Genomic DNA, 22597 nt, shown 5'->3' with positions numbered 1-22597 from the left:
TTCTTTTAGAGAAATATGTAGTATAAATAATTTTTTAAAGTTGATTATAAAATTACTGCTTTCCAGTTTTGCATATTTTCATCTCCATTTAATCTCTTTTTAGTTAGCAAAAGATTGGCTTATTTTTAGTTCATATATTGGATTGTAGTATTTAAAATACATATTTTCTGAACATGAGTAAGTGTACTAAGATAGTACATATTTTTAACAGCATTCGACTATGACGTCAACATTGAGGAGATTGGGTGAAGACATATTCAAAGGAGTAGTGACTAAGGGCCTTCAGGATAATTCTTTCGAGCATTCTGTGGAGAGTAAACCAAAGACAGCTGCTTTCTTTAAGAGCTCCAGTTTACCACTGAGATTTTTATCAACTTTAATTGTTCTCAAAACAGTCACACAAGGTAAGCTTTCAGATGTGCTTGTGGTATAATTTCTTGTCAATAACCAGAAGAGACTCCTCTGTAGTGGAGCAGTTCTTACATAGTTAAATATATTTTACATTTTCAGAATGAGCTTTTAAGTTGTTTTATACCGATGACCCATTGTTAAAAACTACTTTAATTGCTGAATTTGAGAAAAATGAGTGGTGGGTTGGCTTTGTTGCCCCTCCCAGAGGCCCTTGTTGATGCTCTTAGATCACATGCCCATAGCAACCTTTGCTGCCACCGCCCTTGCGTTTCCCACATGGTATTGAGATTGCTATTAATAGTTTACTGATTCCCACTAGAGCAGCGCTTGGCAGACTAGAGCCCATGGGACAAATGTGGCCCACCACCTGTTTTGTCAATAAAGTTTTATTTGAACACAGTTATATTCATTTGTTTCCTGTTGTCTCTGTTTTTGCCGTATAACAACAGAGCTGAGTAGTTGGCAACAGAGACAGCCTGCCCTCCAGAGCCTATAAAGTTATTATGTGGCCTTTCACAGAAAAAGTTTCTCAGCCCCCACACTCGTGTGTAAGTTTACCGCCTTGTTGCCCACCGCACACCCTGCACACAGCCTGGTGCTTGATGTATACGAGGGAACGAGGAAATGAATGCATTAAAAATGTTTCCTTCAGGGACTTCCCTGGTGGTCCAGTGGTTAAGGCCCCGTGCTTCCACTGCAAGGGGGCGCGGGTTCGATCCCCGGTCGGGGAACTAAGGTCCTGCATGCTGCACGGCCAAAAAAAAAAAAACGTTTCCATCAAAGTTGGCCGTTTTTAGTACAGTTTTGAAATACAGCTCTAAGTAGTTATCTTTTTTGGATTATTAAATATGAGAACTTGTGTTAAGGTGAGTGATACCAATGTAGTCAAACAATAAATAGACCACCTTTCTATCGTCCCTGTTAAATTATATAACTCAGTCTGGGTGGTTGTTTTTTTAAGTGCACAGTGACTACTTTCTCTGAAGTGTATTCTCCTGATTGTAAGGAATTTAAGGGAAGAACCAAACTGTGCGTCTGTGTTAGTTATCTTCTTCCTTACGGTTCTGGTTCCCAGAGTTCTAACAGATCGGGTGGTGACTGTCTGAAAGGTTGCTTGTGAGAAGGGGTATTAGCCCAAGCCAGAGTTCACCACGTGTCAACATACATGATAGTGTCATTTGATACAAGGTGATACTCATTACTGATGAAACGAATGGAAAGGAGAAATAAGCAGGAAGGGACTCGGTGCCTCCTGTCCCCCTTCTGTGCAGCACAGTATTGGACGTGCTGACCACCTGCGGTGACCTTAAACAAACGGGGATGAACATTGGAAAGGAATAGAGAAAACTGGTAACTCATGGGTACTCTGTGTAAGTCAGACAGAGAAACTGGCTGAGAGATCAGTGTGCTGTGGTCTGAATGTGTCTCGCCCTCAACGTTCACATGAGGAGACCCTAATCCCCAGGGAGGTGGTGTCAGGAGATGGGCCTTTGGGAGGCGCTCAGGTCGTGAGGGTGGTGCCCTGATGAACAGGACCCCACAGAGCTCCCTCGGGCCTCCACCACGCGAGGACACAGCAAGAAGACCGTGAAGTGGGAGGAGGGCCCTCGCCAGACACCAAACCGGCCAGCACCTCGACTTCAGACCCCCAGAGCCGCGAGCAGGACTCTTCTGTCCTTTCCCAGCCGTCCAGTCTCTGGCATTTTGTTGCAGCAGCCCGAGTGGACTAAGGCCTAAGCTGGGTTTCAGAAAATGGGCTCCAGAGGAAATTCACAAAAATCTGTTGATTTTGACTACTAATAGTGACCAGAGCGTAACTACCGCGACCGTCAGTAACAAGCAGCTGTAATGTGTGAAAAAAAGAGATCTTGTTCATGTAAGCAAAACAAAATAATGTAAAAAATGTGGATATTAATCTAACATGGTGTCTGTAAAACCTCATCTGTTGTGAAATATAACAGGACATAAGTAAAGATTTGGTAAATAATGGGTGAATGAACAGGTTGATAAAGATTATCGCCAAAGTTAAAGGGCAGAAGTAAAGGACTTTTATTCTTCTTACCCGGGAAGACCAAGAGTATTAAGATCTATAAGACACCCCAGGTGGCTGCATCTAATGATACCAATTAAAATTCCAATATGGTTTGTGTAAGTTGAGAGAGTAGTAGAAAAGTTTATTTGAAAAAATATTTGCAGTGAGCGTGATAATTTAAAGGAAACAAGTGAAATAGCAGCACTGGGGCAGAGGCTTGCCTTAGCAGATTTTAAAACAATTGTGATGTGTAATAAAAAATGAGTAATATTGATATAAAACATGATAATAGGAAAAGAGTCCAGAATTGACACACAACTGGCACTTCATGTGGACTTACTGAATTAATGAATTTGATTGCTTCCTGGTCCAAGTCAGTTTTTTTTTTTTTTTTTTTTAAATCTGGAATCTATATTAATAATTTGTTTTGCTGCCATTCTTTTTTTTTTTAATTTTTATTTATATTTATTTTTGGCTGTGTTGGGTCTTCGTTTCTGTGCGAGGGCTTTCTCTAGTTGCGGCCAAGTGGGGGCCACTCTTCATCGCGGTGCGCGGGCCTCTCGCTATCGTGGCCTCTCTTGTTGCGGAGCACAAGCTCCAGACGCACAGGCTCAGTAGTTGTGGCTCACGGGCCTCGTTGCTCCGCGGCATGTGGGAATCTTCCCAGACCAGGGCTCGAACCCGTGTCCCCTGCATTGGCAGGCAGATTCTCAACCGCTGCGCCACCAGGGAAGCCCCCAAGTCAGTTTTTTAAGAACATAGAATAATAAGCCAGTCCCTGTGGAGCTGGTCCCCTGGTTCCCTGTTAGCCTTCATTTGTCAGGTGCCCCAGAGAGGTCCTGAGGGCTAGAAGGGGACTGTTGGGTCTCAGCCAGAAAGCCGAGGAAGAGCCAGGAGAGCAGGAGGGCATGTAGGAAGCGTCGTTAGGGGCGGTGGTGCAAGTGTGGGGAAAGGGGATTGAGGCACGCTGTCTTGCCGCGCACTGCAGCAAGTTCCGGGAGAAGTAAAGAAGTAAACGTAAGAAAAGCTCTTAAATTAAACAGTAGACTTGGTGAGAGGACATTTCCTACTTATAAAGTAGAAGTGTCTGTTACAAGATCGGTAAATTTAGTAGAAACAGTGGAGCATAGATGTGATGGATAATACACATAATATTAAATGCTTAATAACCCAAACATATGTGGGTCTGTAAGGTGATTTCCTGTTCCATTGACTGGACAGCGCAGGTAGATTGTTCCTGAGAATCGACGGAGGTAGTGATCCTTGGTGTGGATTTGACACTGTCATGTCAAGCCCTTTGTATGTTGTCTGAATATGGTTATCCCCATTTGAGTGGTTATTAGGTCACAGAGCCTAGACCTTTGTGCCAGGGCCACACAGCAGTGTTTGACAGCGTGGTTCAGCTCAGCTCCGTCCATTTCTAAAGCCCACCTCGTGACCCTCCAGTGTGACTACCCGAGACCATCAAAGAGGTAATAATAGCAAATGCCTCCACAGCGCCTGCTGTCCTGGGCTAAGCGCTGCGTACTGGCTGCTCTGAGCCTTCCAGCAGGGTGGCGAGGGGTCAGCGTTCTCTCACCTGCGTCCTGCAGGTGACACGTGGAGGCTAAGCCTGCGCCCTCCGTCACTGCTGTGTGGCTCTCCGACCCGTCACACAAAGCTAAGTGATCGGGGGATGTGCCACCGGAGGGGACATGTACAGCTTTGATTGCACTGTAATTCATGATCACTTTTGAAGTGCATTCTGGTTTCAGGAGCCACCAAGATGTATCATCACCTTTAATAAGACTTATTGTAAGGAAACAGTTCAAAAGGGAAGGAAGTCCCAGGTTGCTGGTGTGCTGTCTGGGATGGTGGAGAAAGTGGGTGGGTTCTCGCGCTGTTGCCGGTCTTTTTCTAGCCACACACGGTGGTTTCAGGGTTACTCCCCACGGGAATCTGAGGGGGGACGTGGGGTTGTCATTTTTACAGAAGAACAAACTGTAAGGGAGCCAGATCTTTCTCGAGGACAGAGAAATGTCCTGCGTCATCAACAGTGATAATGCATAGGTGTGGGAATCAGCGTGAAACATTTTAATACAACTCTCCGTGCATGCACACTCACTTGATCCGTGTAAGGATACGAGGATTAGAAGAAGTGGTAAGAATCTTACCTGCTGGGATTACCTGTCTTGGGGACAGCCTCTCCTGTCTGACTTAACGTGTGCGTCAGGGCTTGTTCTGTGGTCCTGCCCTACCCACCTCGGCCCTCGACCTGCGCGGGTTTGTGTGCTTGTGATTATGCCCTCACGCCTCCGGCTTAGAGGGGTGCCGCATTGACTGCCGTGCCCTGGGGCAGGAAGGCTTGGCCTGGGGAGGCGGCAGCGTGACCGGCAGGTGAGAGCCCAGCTCTGCAGCCGCAGGCTCGGCCCCGTCCGTGGTGTGCAGCATCGGCCCCTCCCTTTTCTGTGTTTCCACCGCGACGTTGTGTTCTCAAGATTGATGAGAAGGTTTAGCAGAGCCTGGCGTCCAGCAGGCCCCTAAGCAGTACGCTAGCCACTCTCGCCGTGGCCGTCATTACTGTCTGCTGTTATTAAACCGCTCAGGGTTGGTTTCACCTGAGACAGAATCGATCTGTTGCATGCCGTTGGGTTTCTGTCGCTGCTCATATGGACCATGTAAACCCTTGGTTCTTTGGGCTCAGCTCCGCTGGGAGGCTGGGCGGGGCTGGGCTGGGCTGGGCTCCTGCCCCACGTGGCCCCTTGCCTGCGCCTGTCTACACCGCACCAGGGGCTGCCTGGCTGGAGCGAGGGAGCCCCAGGCCGTCTCTGCCGCCTCTGCGGTCCCAGTCCCAGGTGGGCCCGGCCGCAGAGGCGGAGTCACTGCCGAGACTCGATGCGATCCTCTCGAGCCGGCCGTCGCCCACCGGTGGCCTCTGATCAGGACTAAAAGGTGGTCTCGTTGAACGTCGGGACGTTTCTTAGACACTCCATAGTACGGCATGTGTATAGAAAGAAACCAGGTTTGGCACAGGTGGTAACTAAACTTTTTTAGAATACTCTTAGAGGTTAAATTGGGTTTTAGGAAATCTTCACTATTAGGGAAATTAAAGTAAGGAGGTAACTTTTAATTTCCCCCGAAAGATTAGACCACTTTAAAAAAATAACCAAATACCATCTTTCTACTCCCTCCAAATTAATAAAGGACTACTACTTTTTAAGTTTGCAAATCTGCTGTATCGTGCAGCCGTCGGCCTGTTTAATCTGAGGCAATGCCAAATGAGAAGGCAGAGGACTTAGTGTCAGATGCAGCGGGGCGGCACCGATAGAGGTGCTTGTCCCCGGGAGGGGCCGTCTGCGCTCTCCTGCCTCAGCAAGGCAGCTCCGGAGAGCAGCTGCGGCTTTGCCGACCTAGATACACGGTCGCTTTGCAGTGCTCTGTGAAGCTCAGAAGTTAAGTGCACCTAGTGTGCCTTGGGCTAGATGCTACTAGAAGTAAAGATGAAGGGTGTTATAAATTGACGCAGAGGCACAGATCTTAAGTTCTAAAAATTCTTTCACATGTGTTTTAATTTCACACAGGTTATTCCCAGCTTCTCATTCTTTTTTTAAATAAATAAATTTATTTATTTATTTATTTTTGGCTGTGTTGGGTCTTCGTTGCTGCACGCGGGCTTTCTCTAGCTGCGGTGAGCGGGGACCACTTTTCGTTGTGGTGCGCGGGCTTCTCATTGCGGTGGCTTCTCTTGTTGCGGAGCACGGGCTCTAGGCGCACAGGCTTCAGTAGTTGTGGCACGCGGGCTCAGTAGTTGTGGCACACGGGCTTAGCTGCTCCGCGGCATGTGAGATCATCCCGGATCAGGGCTTGAACCCGTGTCCCCTGCATTGGCAGGCGGATTCCTAACCACTGCGCCACCAGGGAAGTCCCCCAGCAGCTTCTCATTCTTAGTAATTAGGGTTCTAATTATTTCTTTAGTTTACATAGCATGGACACCAAAGAAGAGACAAAACCTGAGGCCAGAGGACAGGAATTTTAGTGGTGATCCTATCATATTTTCAGTGTGTTTCAGAACACTTCTGAGCCTTCTTTAAACAGAACTTTCAGCAGAAAAATTAACTCACTAGTGCGTGAACAGCATGAACAGTTTCTATTGCTCTGAATAGTGTGTTGAAAGACTTTTAGAAAACTGGAATGTTCTTGCACACTTGAAAGCGCGGTGTGAATTGTTGTAGCCGTCGAAGCATCTTAACTCACCTGCGTTGATCCCGGCCACATCAGTGCTTCCCGGTCACCCGTGGAACATCTTGGAGAACGTTCCAGGGCCCCTGACCGCAGGTGCCGTCCCTGCGTCGGCCGTGGTCGGACCTCCAGCCATTCGTCACGGTGGAGGCATCACAAGAGACCCCGGGCAGGTCAGTCTCCTGAGGCTCTTTGAGGGGCTCCTGTTTGGTCTGGATCAGAAGGCAGAAACCCTCGTTTAAAACCCATTGAGCACGTTTGTATAAACTTACATTTTGAAACAGGTGACCGCGTGGCAGCAGTAGCGAGAAAACGTCATCTCAGGAGCCTTGTCAAGATCGCGGTACTAATGCTGTTGAGATTTGTGGAAGCATGTGGCAGTGACAGTCAGATGTGGGAACTAACATTACTTGTGGTATTTACTGTTACACATCCATTGTTTTCTTTCTTGATGTAAAAAAGGAATGGTGTTTATTGTGACTGCGGCGTTACAGTAGGGAAATTCTGAACGACACTTGCCCTGTCATAACGGAATGCCTCTCCCCGTTTGCCTTCAGCCTGTCGCCTCTGGTCGTGCAGTTTTTCCTTTCCTCTTGGATCCGTGGAGTGGCGGTGTTCCCTTCCTGCCGTCCGCCTCTGTTACCAGCTGGACACTGACGCAGCGCTGCTTGGCGCCCTGTCTTTCAGCCGACCTCCTGGCGCAGGCGTTTGACTCCCTGTGTCTGGACTTGAAGGCGGATGAAGGGAAGAACCTGTTCTTGGAGTGCCAGGCTGTCCCGGTGGTGCTGAGCCACCTGAAGGTCTCCAGCAAAGGGCTCCTGTCCAGCGCCATCGACAGCCTGCTGCAGATGACAGTGGAGTCCAGTGAGTGTCACATCCGTCCTGAAAGTGTGGCTCTGCGGGTCAGGCCCTGGGGCCTCTTACACGCTACATGCTGTGCGGTAGAGTCTTTAGTCCCACCCCAGCCCTCCGTCCACATCTCCACTAACTCGGCACAGTTTCCAGGGGCCCCCGGCTGTGCGGATTCGCTCTGCAGCGTCACCCCTGTCCTCGAGCCTCTCTCTGCGCTCTGTGTCCCGTGTCGTCCCTGAGGCTGTGGGGGAGCGGGGCCCTCAGACACGCCCCCACCTGCAGGGGGTGGGGACCCGGTTCCCTCCGGTGGTAGTGCTGGTGTAACGCGCTCTTCCGACTTGCGGGTGTTGGCTCCTCACGCAGCCCGGATACGGACGAGGGTGCCGAGCCCGGGCGCTCTGATTCGCTTTGGCTGCCTTGTTGTTTGGACCCCAGGTAAGCTCCCGACTTGTACGAAGCAGCCATTTAGCTTCGGCCATTCTTTTTCACGTGGAGCTGCTCCTCTTCCCTGTGTTGCATTTCTGATGATGCCTTTCAGGAAGCGGAGACCGCAGACGGGAAGCCCGAGCTCCGCCTGGGAGTGAGCGCACGAGGGCGGGTGCCCGGTGGCCGGCCTCGGGCAGAGGGTTTGTAGGCAAGACACAGAAGCAAAGCGGAGCACCTGTGTATTTGTCTCTAATGTAATGTTTGCCTCATTTGGCTGTTAGGATCGTTGTTCTTGAGTTCGGTTTCTCAGATTCTGGTTGGGTTCTGCTCTGTCTGGTGGGCTGTGACCTGGGGGGACTGGAGCCACCTAGTCTGGTGGCCGCCTTGTTTACTGACTGTTCTGACAGTATTTGGGGAAAGTGTGCTGGGTTCCCGGCGCTGGGTGGGAAGCTCAAGAAGACTGGTCCTTGGTGCGGAGGTGGAGAAGTGGTAGGAGCTCCGCCCGTCCTGGGCTCCTGCTGCCGCAGGGTCCCTTCTCCGCCCACCCCCGCTGCTCCCCAAGCGTGAGGGGTGCCCTTCGCTGTGCAGGCAGAGTTCTTTGGAAGCTGCTGTGACGCATTTCCGTGAGTGTAAATTGAGGTCTGCGTTGATTTACCTGAACATACGTATTGTGAGCACACTGTCACTTTTAGATTGAGGGCTTCTGATCATCTGTTTGGGGCGTGAATGTAAATCATACAATAACTGAGCAATGTGCTTTTAGAAAACTACTCTGCGGTTTCTTTTTTTCCTTCCTGTCAATGGTGAAAGCTGTTACTTCTCTGGGTTTAGCTGTGTAAGAACATGAGTCTTACTTTATTTTAAAGAACACCTTCCTGTTCTTGTCAGACGTAGTTTAAATAGAACATTTAAGTTTGTGTTTGTATTGTTAGTTTATTCTCTTGTGTGCCCCAGAATCCACCTTGTCCAAGGTGACACACCTGAATGGCAGTGATGTATTTGAGTACATGTTGCACACCTTGTTTTTTTAAGTATAATTTACTTTTATTATAAAAGTAATAGAAATTCGGAAACTGGCAAAAAGCCAGGAAGTCTTAGTATCCAAAAATATGTACATTTGCAAGCACACCCTTCTCTATTGTGCTTTTTGCAAGCACTCTTTTTTTTTTTTTTTTTTTTTTTAAACATACTGAAGGTTTGTGGCAACCCTGCCTTGAGCAGGCCTGTTGGCACCATTTTTCCCCCAGCATTTGCTCACTTCCTGTCTCTGTGTCACATTTTGGTAATTCTCACAGTGTTTCAAACTTTTTCATTATTATTATATTTGTTACGGTGATCTGTGATGAGTGGTCTTTGATGTTACTCTTGTAATGGTTTGGGGGGGCCATGAACTGCACCCTTAGAAGATGGTGAACTTACTAATGTGTGTGTTCTGACTGCTCTGCCGGCCGCTGTTCCCTGCCACACAACAGTACTGAAGTTAGGCCAATTGATACCCTACAATGGCCTCTAAGTGTTCAAGTGAAAGGAAGACTCAAACGTCTCTCACTTTAAATCAAAAGCTAGAAATGATGAAGCTTAGTGAGGAAGGCATGTCGAAAGCCAAGATAGGCCTCAAGGCAGGTTTCTTGCAACAAACACTTAGCCGAGCTGTGAGTGCAAAGGAAAAGTTCTCGAAGGAAATTAAAAGTGCTCCTCCAGCGAACACACAGATGATAAGAAAGCAAAATAGCCTTCTTGCTGATTGCAGAAAGTCTCGGTGTCTGGATAGAAGATCAAACCAGCCACCACATTCCCTTAAGGCAAAGCCTAATCCAGAGCAAGGCCCTGACTCTCTTCAATTCTGTGAAGGCTGAGAGAGGTGAGGAAGCTGCAGGAGAAAAGTCTGAAGCCAGCCGAGGTTGGTTCATGAGGTTTCAGGAAAGAAGCCGCCTCCATAACATAAAAGTACGCGAGGAAGCAGCAAGTGCCGATGGAGAAGCTGCAGCAGGTTATCCAGAAAATCCAGCAAAGAGAATTCATGAAGGTGCTATGAAACAATATGGCTGAAAGCTTACCAATTTGAGGAAAGACATGGTTTTACAAATCTAAGTAGCTAACCAAATTCCAAAGCTCAGTGAAGTTCAGGATAAACCCAAAGAGACCCACACGGAGACACATGATATTAAACTGTCAAAAGTCAAAGACAGAGAATCTTGAAGGCAGCAAGAGAAAGTGTGGTCTGCACACAATGGAATATTATTCAGCCTTAAAAAGGAAGGAAATTCTGGCACCTGCTACACCTTGGATGAGCCTTGAGGACATTATGCTCAGTGCAATAAGCCAGATACAGAAGGATAAATCCTGTATGATTCCACTCATGTGAGAGCCCTAGAATCATCAGATGTATAGAGACAGGAAGTAGGATGGTGAGGGCAGAGGCTGGAGGGGTGGCTAGTGTTTCACGGGGACAGAGTCAGCTGGGGAAGATGAACAGCTCGGGGGCGGGGATCGGGGGGATGTTTGCCCAATGGCGTGAATGCACTTCACACTAACAAAGACTACACTTTTATAAATGGTTAAAATGGTAAATTTTATGTTACGCATGTTTAACCACAATTTGAAAATTAAATATAAATGAACTTTTAGTACTCAAAAAAAAAAAAAATTCAAGCAAGGAAGAACTGTAGAGAGCATTAAGTGTTTTTTTTCCAAAAAAATCCCCAGAAACCTTGTCATTTGGAAATACCATCATCAGCGTTTGGTGGATGTGATTGCAGACACCGTCCTGTGCGTGTGTCCTTGGAGGAGGGGGGCGGGTGGGTGGGTGGCAGGTGGAGACCCTGTAACACAGGGGACTCGTTACACACATTATTTAATGACACGTGCTTAATCTAACAGGAAAAATGAAGCGGAGTTGAGTCAAAAATGATCACAAGTTCCTTCTGTTAAGAAATAAGGTGAAAGACATCGGGTCTCTCTATTTTACCTTTTTTATTGTAAAATACATACAACACGAAATCTCCCATTTTAACCATTTTTAAGTGTGCCCTGTTGGTTGCACCGCTCAGTTTAGGCAGTGCTGACACCCAGCCGTGGAGGGAGGGGCACTGGCACCACCACCCTCTCCTTCCCCCACCTCCACTTCCCGGCCCTTTAGTTTGTATCTTTCCTGTGACCGCAGAATCTGCACATTTGCTTCATGCTAGTTTCTTCTTCGCTTTATGTTAGTTTCACATTTAATCACATTCAGGGCTCAGGATTAGTCCTTTGACTGCAGCCTCTGCATTTCTGTTCTTAATTCTCAATGATCTCTTTTTTTTTAATTAATTAATTAATTTTATTTATTTATTTTTGGCTGCGTTGGGTCTTCGTTGCTGCCTGTGGGCTTTCTCTAGTTGTGGTGAGCGGGGGCTACTCTTTGTTGCGGTGCGCGGGCTTCTCACTGCGGTGGCTTCTCTTGTTGCGGAGCACAGGCTCTAGGCACGTGGGCTTCAGTAGTTGTAGCTCGCGGGCTCAGTAGTTGTGGCTCGTGGGCTCTAGAGCGCAGGCTCAGTAGTTGTGGCACACAGGCTTAGTTGCTCCGCGGCATGTGGGATCTTCCCGGACCAGGACTTGAACCCGTGTCCCCTGCACTAGCAGGCGGATTCTTAGCCACTGCACCACCAGGGAAGCCCCTGAACAATCTCTTAATCTTGCTCCCTCGCCTGTGTGCACCCCCAGTTTAGGAGGTGCTGTGGAGGCTGCTTCGTGTGTTGGAAGTGCTGCCGGGCGCCTACACTCAAGGAGGTCCCGTCTGAGTGCTCATGCTGGGTCACACGCGGTGCTTCGCAGCTGTCTCGAGAGGCCAGTGGGCAGCCCGGCCTTCCCAGCAGTGGTGCCCTGCTGCTCTCCTGGGTGGTTGATGGCTGCTTCCTCCCTCAAGCCCAGGGTGTAGCCCTTGGATGTTGTCTCGGTTGCTGTTGTGCTCATTCGATCTGCAGGTTCAGTTCTGTGTCCACTTAGCATTTCACATATAACATAATATGTAATATTTTTCTTTTATTAACTTTATATCGTTAGGAACACTAGTTGTCCTCATGGATCTTTTTTGATGGTTTTCCACATCTTGGCTTCTTTCTGGTCCTTTCATTTTGGTTTTCACTCTCTGTGATGATCGGATTGTTATGATGGTAATCTAATTTTCAGCTCTGTCCTTTCGGTTTCTTGATGTTTTAATTTATTACTTCTTTAATGGTGGTGTTTTGATTCTCTCTCTCTTAAATCCTGTTGTTTATCATCTTTTCTTTCTTATTTTATTGACTAGCCTTGTTCTTATTAGGTTAACTGAGACCTCAGAACTCTTGTGGAAAACTGTTCTGTTCTTTGTGTTTTCTTTTAGGTTTGTCTCTGCCTTGTGTGTGCTATATCCCTTTCTGATTGATTGATTGATTGGTTGCTTGATTGCTGTAACATGCTCACAAGTTGACATGCTGTCTCTCTCTTTTTTTAAATCTATTTTATACATATTAGTGTATATATTGTCAATCCCAGTCTCCCAGTTCATCCCCCCCCTGCCCCCTGCTTGGTGTCCATACGTTTGTTCTCTACATCTGTGTCTCTGTTTCTGCCTTGCAAACCGGTTCATCTGTCTCTGATGACTGGTTCCCTGTCCTCGTGGACGGGGCGGGCCTTCTACGCTCTGCCTACCATTCGTCCCCGTCCAGGTTTTCTCTCCCTTCCGTGCCACAGTTTGAAAGCCCTTTTCCCTAATGTATCCATTCTTTCCTGTAGCCGGTGGCTCTGGTGGTGACATGCTCTTTGCCAGATTCTCAGGGCTGTGTTCTCACTTCTCAGATTCTGCTAAAATATCTCGTTTGGGTTCATTTAATCTAGTTAGTGGGAGGCGTGGGTGTCCTGTTCCCATAGAGAAATTCTCTTGGCTTCAGCTGGTTCCCAGTACAGTTCGCTCTGGGACTTTGTTTTCAGTTGATTCCCTGTCGGAAGAGTGAAGAGGCGGCAGGGGCTCCCCTGCGGGTTTGCGGGCGGGGGGGGGGGGGGGGGGTTGGTGAGGATTCCCGAGGTTGCGTCCCCTCCCCCGTGTCTTGCGGAAGAGGGGCGTCGAGGTGGGCTCAGGCCCTGCTCTGGAACTTCGTGCTTCTGTCCTGGGCCGCCTGCTGCCAGTTTTAAGGTCGTGACGAGGACTTCTCCCCTTCCTGTGTCTGTGTGTGGGTCTGGTTTTGTAAATGAGGTTTTTTGTTTTTTGTTTCGTTTGTTTTACGATTTTTGATCCATATGACTAGGTGTTGGGGAGAGAAATTCTCTCAAGCACTTTTATCTTCCCATTTTAATCAGTGAAGACATCAGTGAAGTTTAGAAGAGGAATCACCTGGCCTTTTGGGCCTTCGGTTCTTCTTTTCCTCTCTCGTTCTGGCCACGTGTATTCAAGTTGAAATTCTTCTAAGCTTAAAAAATATATATTAAGTTAAACACTGTAGTACTGAAAAAAATGTTAAGACTACAATGTTTCACCCTTATAGGTAAACCTAACCTAAGGCATATATGAATCTTAGAATTTCCTTTCTCTTATTTAATGTCTGTCTCACAGGTCAGAAGAGAGATTGGAAATCAAGCCAGTGAACCTCTTTTGCTTTTAAAAGACCTTTATAAGCTTTACTTTTAAAATATGCGGGTATATTAAACTCTTTGGATGGTCTTGGCCTTTTTCCATTACAGAGGTCATACAAGGAAGTTCACTTTTATTTGGAAGTGCTTACTTGTAAATGTCTGTGTTTTATTCATGCCAGGACCTGATTTACACATAAAGTAAAGCAAAATAAAGGGAGATGCACTCTCTTACACTTTTGCAATTTACAAACAACTATCATAACTTTCTTAGGTGTTTTGGGGGCTTTTAAATGGAAAGCATTGATACTGTGGCTTGTAGCAGTGTTGAGAACCCCCAGAGGTGGCTCCGGCCGTGACTGGGGACTGGTCCCTCTCCCCGGACCTCACTCGTCAGCCGTGCAGTGGTCAGCCTTCCGGTTGAGAGTGACTTGCACCACGGGTCTCAGGATGTGAACCGAGGAAGGTGTACCATTGCTTAACGAAGCTGCTTGAACTCTCGGTGTATTTTTAATCTATTTGCAGATTATGTGCACCATACTTGTAACCTAAAGTTCATTCTTCAGAAGGAGTCTGTGTGTCTGAGACCGAAGCACATGTAGACACTTGGTGGACTCCTGTGGGGAGGTGTGCATTTCCCCTCCTGCTTCTCACCTCGGGGTCCCGTGCAAAGGGCACACCGACCTTGTCTCCATGCACCAGCTTTCACTTTCTGTTACCAAAACATTCCTCCGACTGTTATTTTGGGTTTTGCCAATTTCACTACTTAATAGTTTATTTTACTCAGTACACCATCAAAATGCTGACATAGAGTCTTTCCGGCTGTGCTTATGTGCTCAAAAAGAATGATGAGTGCAAATTTCTCTTATTCTTATGTCCTTTAGTCACTGATTTGTGCTTGAAATAAAGTTCTGTCTCCATTGTGGGAGCCCCTGAGTTTTACAGGGGAATTTAACTATTTTAAAGGCCACAGTTTAATGTTATTGTATGATTTTTGTTTCTGTCCAAGCTTCCCTAATTACAAATATAAGTGATTTACACCTTGGAAAGCATTTTTACACATTGTTTTGTTCAGTGGAGCTTTCAGTTTTCACGGTTACAGACTTTACAGGGACTCTTTTTCATACACCTTTGTATACGTCTCTGTCAGAGTCAAAGGATATACACACTTAAGTCTTTTCATACGAATTTGGCAAATTCCAGTTATTTCATTACATCAGTACTGAGTTGAATATTTTTACTGCTTTTGTTCTGTTGTGAGTTGCTTGCTTGTACCCTTTGCTCATTTCTAAAAATATTAGGTCCATCTTTTTCTTAATGAATTTATAAGAGCTCTTTTTATAGTAAAATATCAATTCTTCTGGCAAATATATTACGAGGAGATTTCTTTTTTTTTTTTTTTTTTTTTTTAAACATCAGGTGCTCCTTTTTTTTTTTTTTTTTTTTTATTTTTAATACAGTTTTATAGCTACTTTATTTATTTATTTATTTATTCTTCGCTGTGTTGGGTCTTCGGTTCGTGCGAGGGCTTTCTCTAGTTACGGCAAGTGGGGGCCACTCTTCATCGCGGTGCGGGGACCGCTCCTCATCGCGGTGCGCGGGCCTTTCACCATCGCGGCCCCTCCCGTTGCGGGGCACAGGCTCCAGACGCGCAGGCTCAGCAGTTGTGGCTCACGGGCCCAGCCGCTCCGCGGCATGTGGGATCTTCCCAGACCAGGGCTCGAACCCGTGTCCCCTGCATTAGCAGGCAGACTCTCAACCACTGCGCCACCAGGGAAGCCCTACGAGGAGATTTCTGCCCCCCACTTCCGCCCCACCAAGTTTGGCATTTCCCTTTTGTTTTGCTTTTTAGAGCATTTGCCTTTTAATTTGTTCTAATTTCTTTTACATAGACATTTAAGTTTTTTACTTTATAAAATTTTTCAATCTTTTCTTTTATGAATCTTTCCCACTTTTGCTTTTATGCTTTAAAAAGTTTTTTTCCTATTCAGCGATTATGTAAGTTGTCATTAGCACGTAAATGCAATTCTTAAATTTAGGGTTTTTAAAAAATTACTACCCCAACAGGATTTCTTACCGCTAAGTATTTAAACAGCGTCCTCTTACAGACTTTCTTCTAGATTCTGCTTAATGGAAGTTTGACACCAGGGGAAATGGTCTTACCTTCGGTTTGCATCGGTTCAGCAAGAGCCAGTAGTATTTTAATTCTTCAGATGATGGCACTTTTCCCCATAGTTTAAGAGGGGAAAGAATGAAAACCCAATTCAGTGTTGGTAAGCCCCGCCCCCAGGTGCGCTGGCCCCTCACCGCGGACCTGCCTGTCTTGCAGGGTTCCTGCAGCCCTTCCTGGAGGTGTGCAGCTGCTCCCTCTTCTTCCGGACCTGCTCGGTGCTGCTCCGGGGCCCGAAGCTTGATCTCCACATCCTAGAGAAGCTCAGCATCATCCTACAGAAACTGTCCAAAATCAAGTAAGAATTTCATATTTTTAACATTTTTTATTAGAACATATCTTACTGTGATCATTTAGATGTTTCCGAATCCTGTAGTGGCTCAACTGTGATGACTAAATCAAAGTTTCCAATAAATGTGTAGAATATTAACACTGATCCAAGACCACGCGCTTAGTGACAGAGTGAACCCTCGAACAGCTTCCTGCACACTGGTTTCTGTGACGCAACAGGTGACAATAAGGGAGAGAATAAAAAAATATATTTTGTAGATCCTTATTATTGACTGCAGTGAGTTTAGGGAAGAGAATGAATCAGGCAGAAAAGATTTTAAATGATGCTGGTAACAAACTCTCATGGGCATGCTACTGCCACTAGTTTGGTTTTATTGCAAGAATTGAGGGCTTTCTTTTCATATTTCTTCTTTCCCCAATGCACACACTGGTATAACCAGTTTTTAAATTATAAAAAAAGGACATAGACTTTAAGCTGTGTTTTCCTGGAATCTTGTATACGCTCGTGTTTCTCTTGAGGCACCTCTGAGCACCTTCTGTCCATTGCGTTTTTATGACAGTGCAGTGTTGGGCCGGTTCAGCTCCTCTGCCCACCCCGCCCCCGTCCCCCCCCTTGTGACCTCCATGGCAGTGAAACGGGCTATTTCGCCAGGCCTCAGCATGCAGGGATCGTGAATACAACGCATCCTGAAATTACTTGTGGTTGTGTGACCGCAGGTCTGTCTGTTCTGTTTGGTGTCGCACACCGTACCACACTGTAGGGAATTATTAATTGTCAAATTGTAACCTCATACGCAACTCACCAAATTATTAGTTTAGCTCTGGTATCAGCTAAACTTGTCAGTTCATTGTTTTCCTTTTCCTGCAGGCTGACTGGCTGTGATTGTCTTGATTTGTAATCAGTAAGTTCTCGAGGAGGCCTGTTGCCGTTTACCCTCTGTGGTGGCGCAAGGGTGCAGTGGCGTCACTTAGGTTTAATTCCTTCTCAGCTCTTCATCCCTGGGCTTTGCTGAAGTAGTGCCCAGTGCAGCTGTGTCCTTGGGCCAGAGTGCTTTACGGCTGGCGATGTGTTTGGTAGTTTGTGTTCATTTCAGACGTAGATAAAGAACTAGAACGAAGCTTGGATGAGGAGTTGGGAGTAGTTGACGCCCAAGCAAGTCTTAGCGTAAATCTGTAAACCCTTCTGTATCGGGTGGTGGTCACGTGGGTTACTGGAGAGGCAAACAGATAGATGTACACAGGAAATAGGAAATATGCTACCAGGTGTCATTCTCACTGATCGAAAGTGACGTTACTGACTGGTTACTATACAGAGGATGGTTGCAAAGGTATTTTGGAGCCAAGTCAAGAGGCCAAGTAATATTCTGCTACAGTAGGAAGCCCAGCCTACTTAAAATAAGGTGGTCAAGTATTTCACTCTTTCCGGCTGTGAGGGAAAAGTCCGCTCTAGTAGTGAATAGGGTGCAGGTTTCAGGATGATAAAGCATTCTCTTTTCTCCTTGAATACTTTTCCACTTTAGGCCTATTTCATACAAGCTGTTTTGTCTGTCTTGGCATGTTAACCCTTTAGTTACCCATTTGCCCACATTTACACATAACGTATCTCTCACTGTCCCTAAGTGCGCGTAATTCAATTAATGTGCTCATTCTCTTACAGGAGTAATAAGAAGCTCTTTGAACTCTTTACAGTTCATCTGATGCTTCAAGAAATACAAAGGACGACACATCCAGAGCACGCATTTCTCTGTATTAACCTGAATTCAACTCTGTTCAATTTGGGTTTAACAAAGTGCAGCTCCCTGGCCGCCAGCGCAAACCCCTAGGCTGGCTCATTATTTGCAGGTATTACCACCCATGTGTTGCTACTCGTAAGATTGTAAAAATCACCAAAGCAACTACCAAGGAAAGTTACGAGTAGCATCGTTTATCATGAAAAATGGAAAATTGTTTTAACCTTTAAAATGAAACCTGTAGAAGCTGTGGAATGTGGAGTTTTTCCATTCAGCTAAGGTGGTACTAATGTACACGATGGAATTTTCAGGGTTAATGACCCTGGGGTTACGTTTTGTAGAAATGTTGTAGGAAAATTCTTTGGAATAAATTGGCATGCATGTGGGAACAAGGTTAGAGCATGTCATCGTTCTGTTTTCTTAATATGTTAAAAGTCCCCCTTCTAGAAGCATATGTGCACACACTTTAGCCGCCATAGTTCCCGCACCCAGAGAGCTCTCTTGCCATCAGAGGTGAGTGACGTAGCCAGAGGTCTGGGTAGAGCTCGGGGCGTAGGACAGAAAACTGATACACAGAAGAAATCATCCTGCAGACTCACAGAGATTATCCTCTATCAGCATTTAATCTCATTTTCAGAATCTGGAAGAAAGTCTCAGGAAATTTGGGCCTCTTCAAAAGAAGGTAAGAAACTGTGCTGTTTGTGAAGTAGAAACAGAAATCCGTAAAGAAAGAGCTGGCTAATGTGATGGGTGAGGCTTACAGGCACTTAAAAATGCAGAAGCGACAGTGAACGTGAGAAACAAACCCATCATCAGTGCTTCAGGAGGTGGAGCCAGTGCTGGGCAGCAGGGGAGGTGCCGGGAGAGGGCGGCGGGCGCACAGCGTCGGGGCTGGCGCTTCTTTCCGAAGGGGCCACAGGGCACAGGCCGAGCAGGAGCTGAGCTGAGAGCCGGAGTCGAATGGGGACTGAAGGCCTGTGAGCACACGCCAGGGATGATGGGCCGCCACCTGCAGGAGAAGAAAAGCAAGCCAGCTCCTGCGATGCCAGAGGTCGATCGGGAGGACTTAACACCTAGTGAGCATGCCTGTCGTCGGTGTTTTCAGGTTTGCAGGTGTTCAGAAGTTATCCGCTTACGTACTATTCCTGAGGAAAGAAACTGCACAGATTATTCTAACCAACTTAAAATTGAGTTTATTAACTCAACCTCGTACCAAAAGACTGTAGTGGGCTCTGAAACCACTGAAACGTAAATAGGTTTAAAGATTTGTTGTAATTTGTGTATAAAATGGAATGAAATGTTAAATTCCTCAAAAGGGTAAATAATGGGGAAAGCAGTAGTTGAGAGTATTTGGATGAGACTCTATTAATCGATGTCAAAATCAGAATTAACGTGGGCCCTGGGATCTAGGTGGAGAGGGGGAGCTAGTTAGGAGCAGTTTTCTACACTTTCACCATTCCATTTCACTACTGACTTTGACAGAAAAATGAAGGATAAAGAATGCTTTTGGAAAATGTCAGAGTAACCACTATTAAAAGCAGAAGAGATTGCTTTTAACTGAAAACTAAAATACGTATACAGACATGGCAAAACATAGAAAGCCAGGAACATGTGAAGAATAAAAATACATATTTAGGATAAGTAAGGGAGGTTTTTAAAATTATGAATAAATTCTGTATTGCCCTGTGTTGATAAATTTGCAAATCTGGATGGAATGGACTGTTTTCTAGAAAAAGACAAACTATCAGAATTGCCTCAACAAGTCTGCAATAGAAAATCATTAAAGTCTTATAAAAGCGTGAAAATTAATTTTTAAAATGACATTAATTCCAGATGTTTTGCAGGTGAATTGTTTTAACATTTCAAAGAGGAAATATTTAAAGCTATTTAAACTGGCCCAGAATGTAGGAAAAAACATTCATTTTATACAGATAGCATGAACCCAGTACCAAAAATTGTCAAAGAAAGAAAGAATAAAAGGTTCAAAAGTTTCAAAGAAATATGAACAAATCAACACCAACCGTATGTTACAGGAACATTAATCCACGACCAACTAGGGTAGCATGCGTTCTAGAAATACCAGGTTGGCTTTCTGGTAATAAAAAAATATATAGTTTCCTGTATTTGCTGAGCAAAGGTAGAAAGCCATACACTCTATAATTCAACTTAGATTCCTGATAAAACTCACTACAGTATGTTTAAAGGGCCATGAAATCAGCAAAGTTACTGTGAAACACTGGACACATGCCTGTTAAAAGTCCTGTGACACATGGTGGATGTTTAAGGAAGCGTAACATTGGGGAAGGAGGTGCAGGTGAGGTGCCCACCTGGGGAGCTTACGGAACCTTAGCAGGATGTCCGGTTACAAGATAAACGTACAATTGCAGAGCTTTTAAATACTCCAGCAATCACTAATTAGAAATTACTGTTTCACTTCAGTGTTAGTAGTGAAGTTAATAGTTTACATAATAAACTTTTATAAAACAGGAATCAAACGTTAACAAGGAAGGTTCAGAACCTAATGAGCAACTGTCCAAGCTTGGCTGCCAGACATGGGGGAGGATTTGATGGGGACGGACTCCGTGTTCCGGGTGGGAGGCCACATCTCCCCGAGTTGCTCTACATTTCAACTAAAACTAATCCCAATCAGAATTCCAAAAGAATTCTTTTTAGAACTTGGGAAAATCATCGTAACTCATCTGGAAAAATTAACAGGCAGGATTAGAGAAAGAAGTTTTTGGTACTTGTCAACACTGAGCTGAGTTCTTACTTGTGCTGTTGTTTAATCCTCGTCAGAGCCTTGCACTGGGTCTTGTCATTGTCGCCCTCACACAGGTTGGAAGAGACAGGGGCTGGGGAGACCTGCCGTGAGGGGGAAGGGGAAGGCGAGCGCTCGCGGTGCTGGGTTTCACCCGGCTCTGGGTGGGGCTCACGACCTCTCCTCCAGCCCCCATGCCTGCTGGAGTGAGAAGCAGTCACAGGTAGAGAGCCTGATTCCAGCGGGTGGCGGACTCCATCCCCCAGGTTTGGTGCAGCTAAGAATGTCGGGGACACGGCCCCCCGCCCCGTGCCCCGAGCTGGTGGCAAAGCAGAGGATCCCTGGGAGCCAGAACTGAGGGCGACGCAGAAGAATCAGGTGGGTAATGGAGGCCTGGGGCCCAGGGCCCCTGAGCCAGGAAGGCAGAGACGAGGGGCCATCAGTGGGGTGGGTTGAACCGTGATCCCTGCAGAGTTGGGACTCCTGAAGGCAACACGTGTGATGAAATTGGGGAAACCCTGGTCTGCGGAGGGTGAGTGGGGGGTGCCTGCCTGAGCAGTGGAGATGCTGAAGTACGGTATGAGTCCTGTCGCCTAGGTTTAAAGAAACGAGGTGATTACAGATACAATGAAGAAACAAGGGACTAACAACATTGACTGCAAAGTTTTGAAAAATAACTTCTAGAAGTGAAAATATAACCAATGAAATTAGACACTCAACGGATAAGATTAAAAGGAAAATTGGTCATAGCGATTATGCAGAATGCCCATAGGGAAACAAGAAAAACCTAAAAGACTCTCTTACATAAAGGATAAAGCATAAAAAGAGCTAACATACGTATAAACGAGCTCCAGAAAGAAGAACTGCAGCAGAGAGATCTGAAAAAGTAATGGCTAAGGATAAATTACTGAGAAGGATGGAAGATATGAATCTCCAGTTCAAGAAGCCAAATGAATTAGAAGCGAGAGAGGTACAAAGAAATCGCTACCTAGAAACATTGTATAGGAAGAAATGAAAGAACACGGAAGACCAGCAGATGCTTACACGTGGCCGGAGAGAGAAGACAGGTTGATTCAAAGGGCCTGCCGTCAGCCTGGGGGCTCTCATCAACACCCTTCCCAAGACGGGGGCAAGAGGAGGACATTTCAGAGAAACCAAATATTCACTACCAATAAATTCCGCTGAAACCTCTAAAGGGTGTACTTTAGGAAAAAGCAGGATGGTTTCAGAAGGTTGAAGAGGCAAGATGAAATAGCGAAGAAAGTGGTAAATACGTGAGTAAAACTAAACTCCGTGAACAGCCATATTTAATATGGCTAAAAAGAACTAAAACCTGTGAGGGTGCAGGTCTAAGGGGTCTCCAGGTACAGGGAGCACAGTCTGGGATGCAGAAAGAAAACAGAACTATTCCCATTTTTAATGCTTTGCTGCTGTTTGAAGGTGTTTTTGTACACGTGTGCAATTTAAAAGTTTACATATTAAGCACACAGGTGCACGTAGTGGACGTATGTTCCAGCCGCTGGTCTCATTCTCCGTGACTCCACAGCTGACCCTTTTAGTCCCATTTTCCAGCAATTAGCAGTCATTTGTCTCACACAGTGACTGTCAATCTTGGATGCACATTACAGTCGCCTGGGTGGGCTTTAAAGTGTCCTGCCCCACCCCCGACGTCTGAGTTCACCATCCTGGGGTGTCCTGGAGGGTGTGGAAGTGCCTCAGGTTCTTCTAAGTGTGACATCGTCCCCACCAGGGCTCTGGGCGAGGGGCTCATCCAGGTGTGAAGCTGGTGTGTGTGGAAGCTCCGCCCAGGTTCTTGGTCGTAGATTCGGCAGGTGGGCTGGGAAGTGCTGGCCCAGGTGGTGTGACCCTGAGCAGCGGCATTTCTGAGTCGCAGGTTTTGCTTCTGGAAGCTGGGCTGCCCTGTTGTTTCAGGACACGGAGGGAGGGGTGTGTCAGGCACCATGCCCGTGTGTGGCACGCTCACAAAAGGTTTTGTTTGAATGAGGAGACGAGTCAGGACGATCCTGCACAGGACTATTGTGAAGATTACGGGCAGGAGAGCCCTGGGTGGCAGAAAACAAGGCCACGCAGGTGGCTGTCCCTGGCACCTGTGATTGCCGTGCTCA

General features: G+C 46.3%; 1 protein-coding gene across 6 annotated transcripts in view; it reads left to right on the top strand.

Moving 5' to 3' along the window:
- CCDC138 (coiled-coil domain containing 138) overlaps nucleotides 1-19522 on the top strand; it is a 60345-nt gene extending 40823 nt beyond the window's left edge. For all 6 annotated transcript variants that reach the window (XM_059942435.1, XM_059942438.1, XM_059942437.1 and 3 more), the window contains 4 exons: nucleotides 212-404; nucleotides 7349-7525; nucleotides 15852-15990; nucleotides 17641-19522. In XM_059942435.1, coding sequence (XP_059798418.1) covers nucleotides 212-404; nucleotides 7349-7525; nucleotides 15852-15990; nucleotides 17641-17806 — 675 coding nt within the window. In that variant the 3' untranslated portion in view covers nucleotides 17807-19522. The remainder of the gene's footprint in view (nucleotides 1-211; nucleotides 405-7348; nucleotides 7526-15851; nucleotides 15991-17640) is intronic.
- Nucleotides 19523-22597: the final 3075 nt, after the last annotated feature.

Source organism: Balaenoptera ricei, chromosome 13, assembly GCF_028023285.1.
Source record: "Balaenoptera ricei isolate mBalRic1 chromosome 13, mBalRic1.hap2, whole genome shotgun sequence".
Lineage (NCBI taxonomy): Eukaryota > Metazoa > Chordata > Mammalia > Artiodactyla > Balaenopteridae > Balaenoptera > Balaenoptera ricei.
This window is presented reverse-complemented; position numbering and strand designations above follow the sequence as displayed.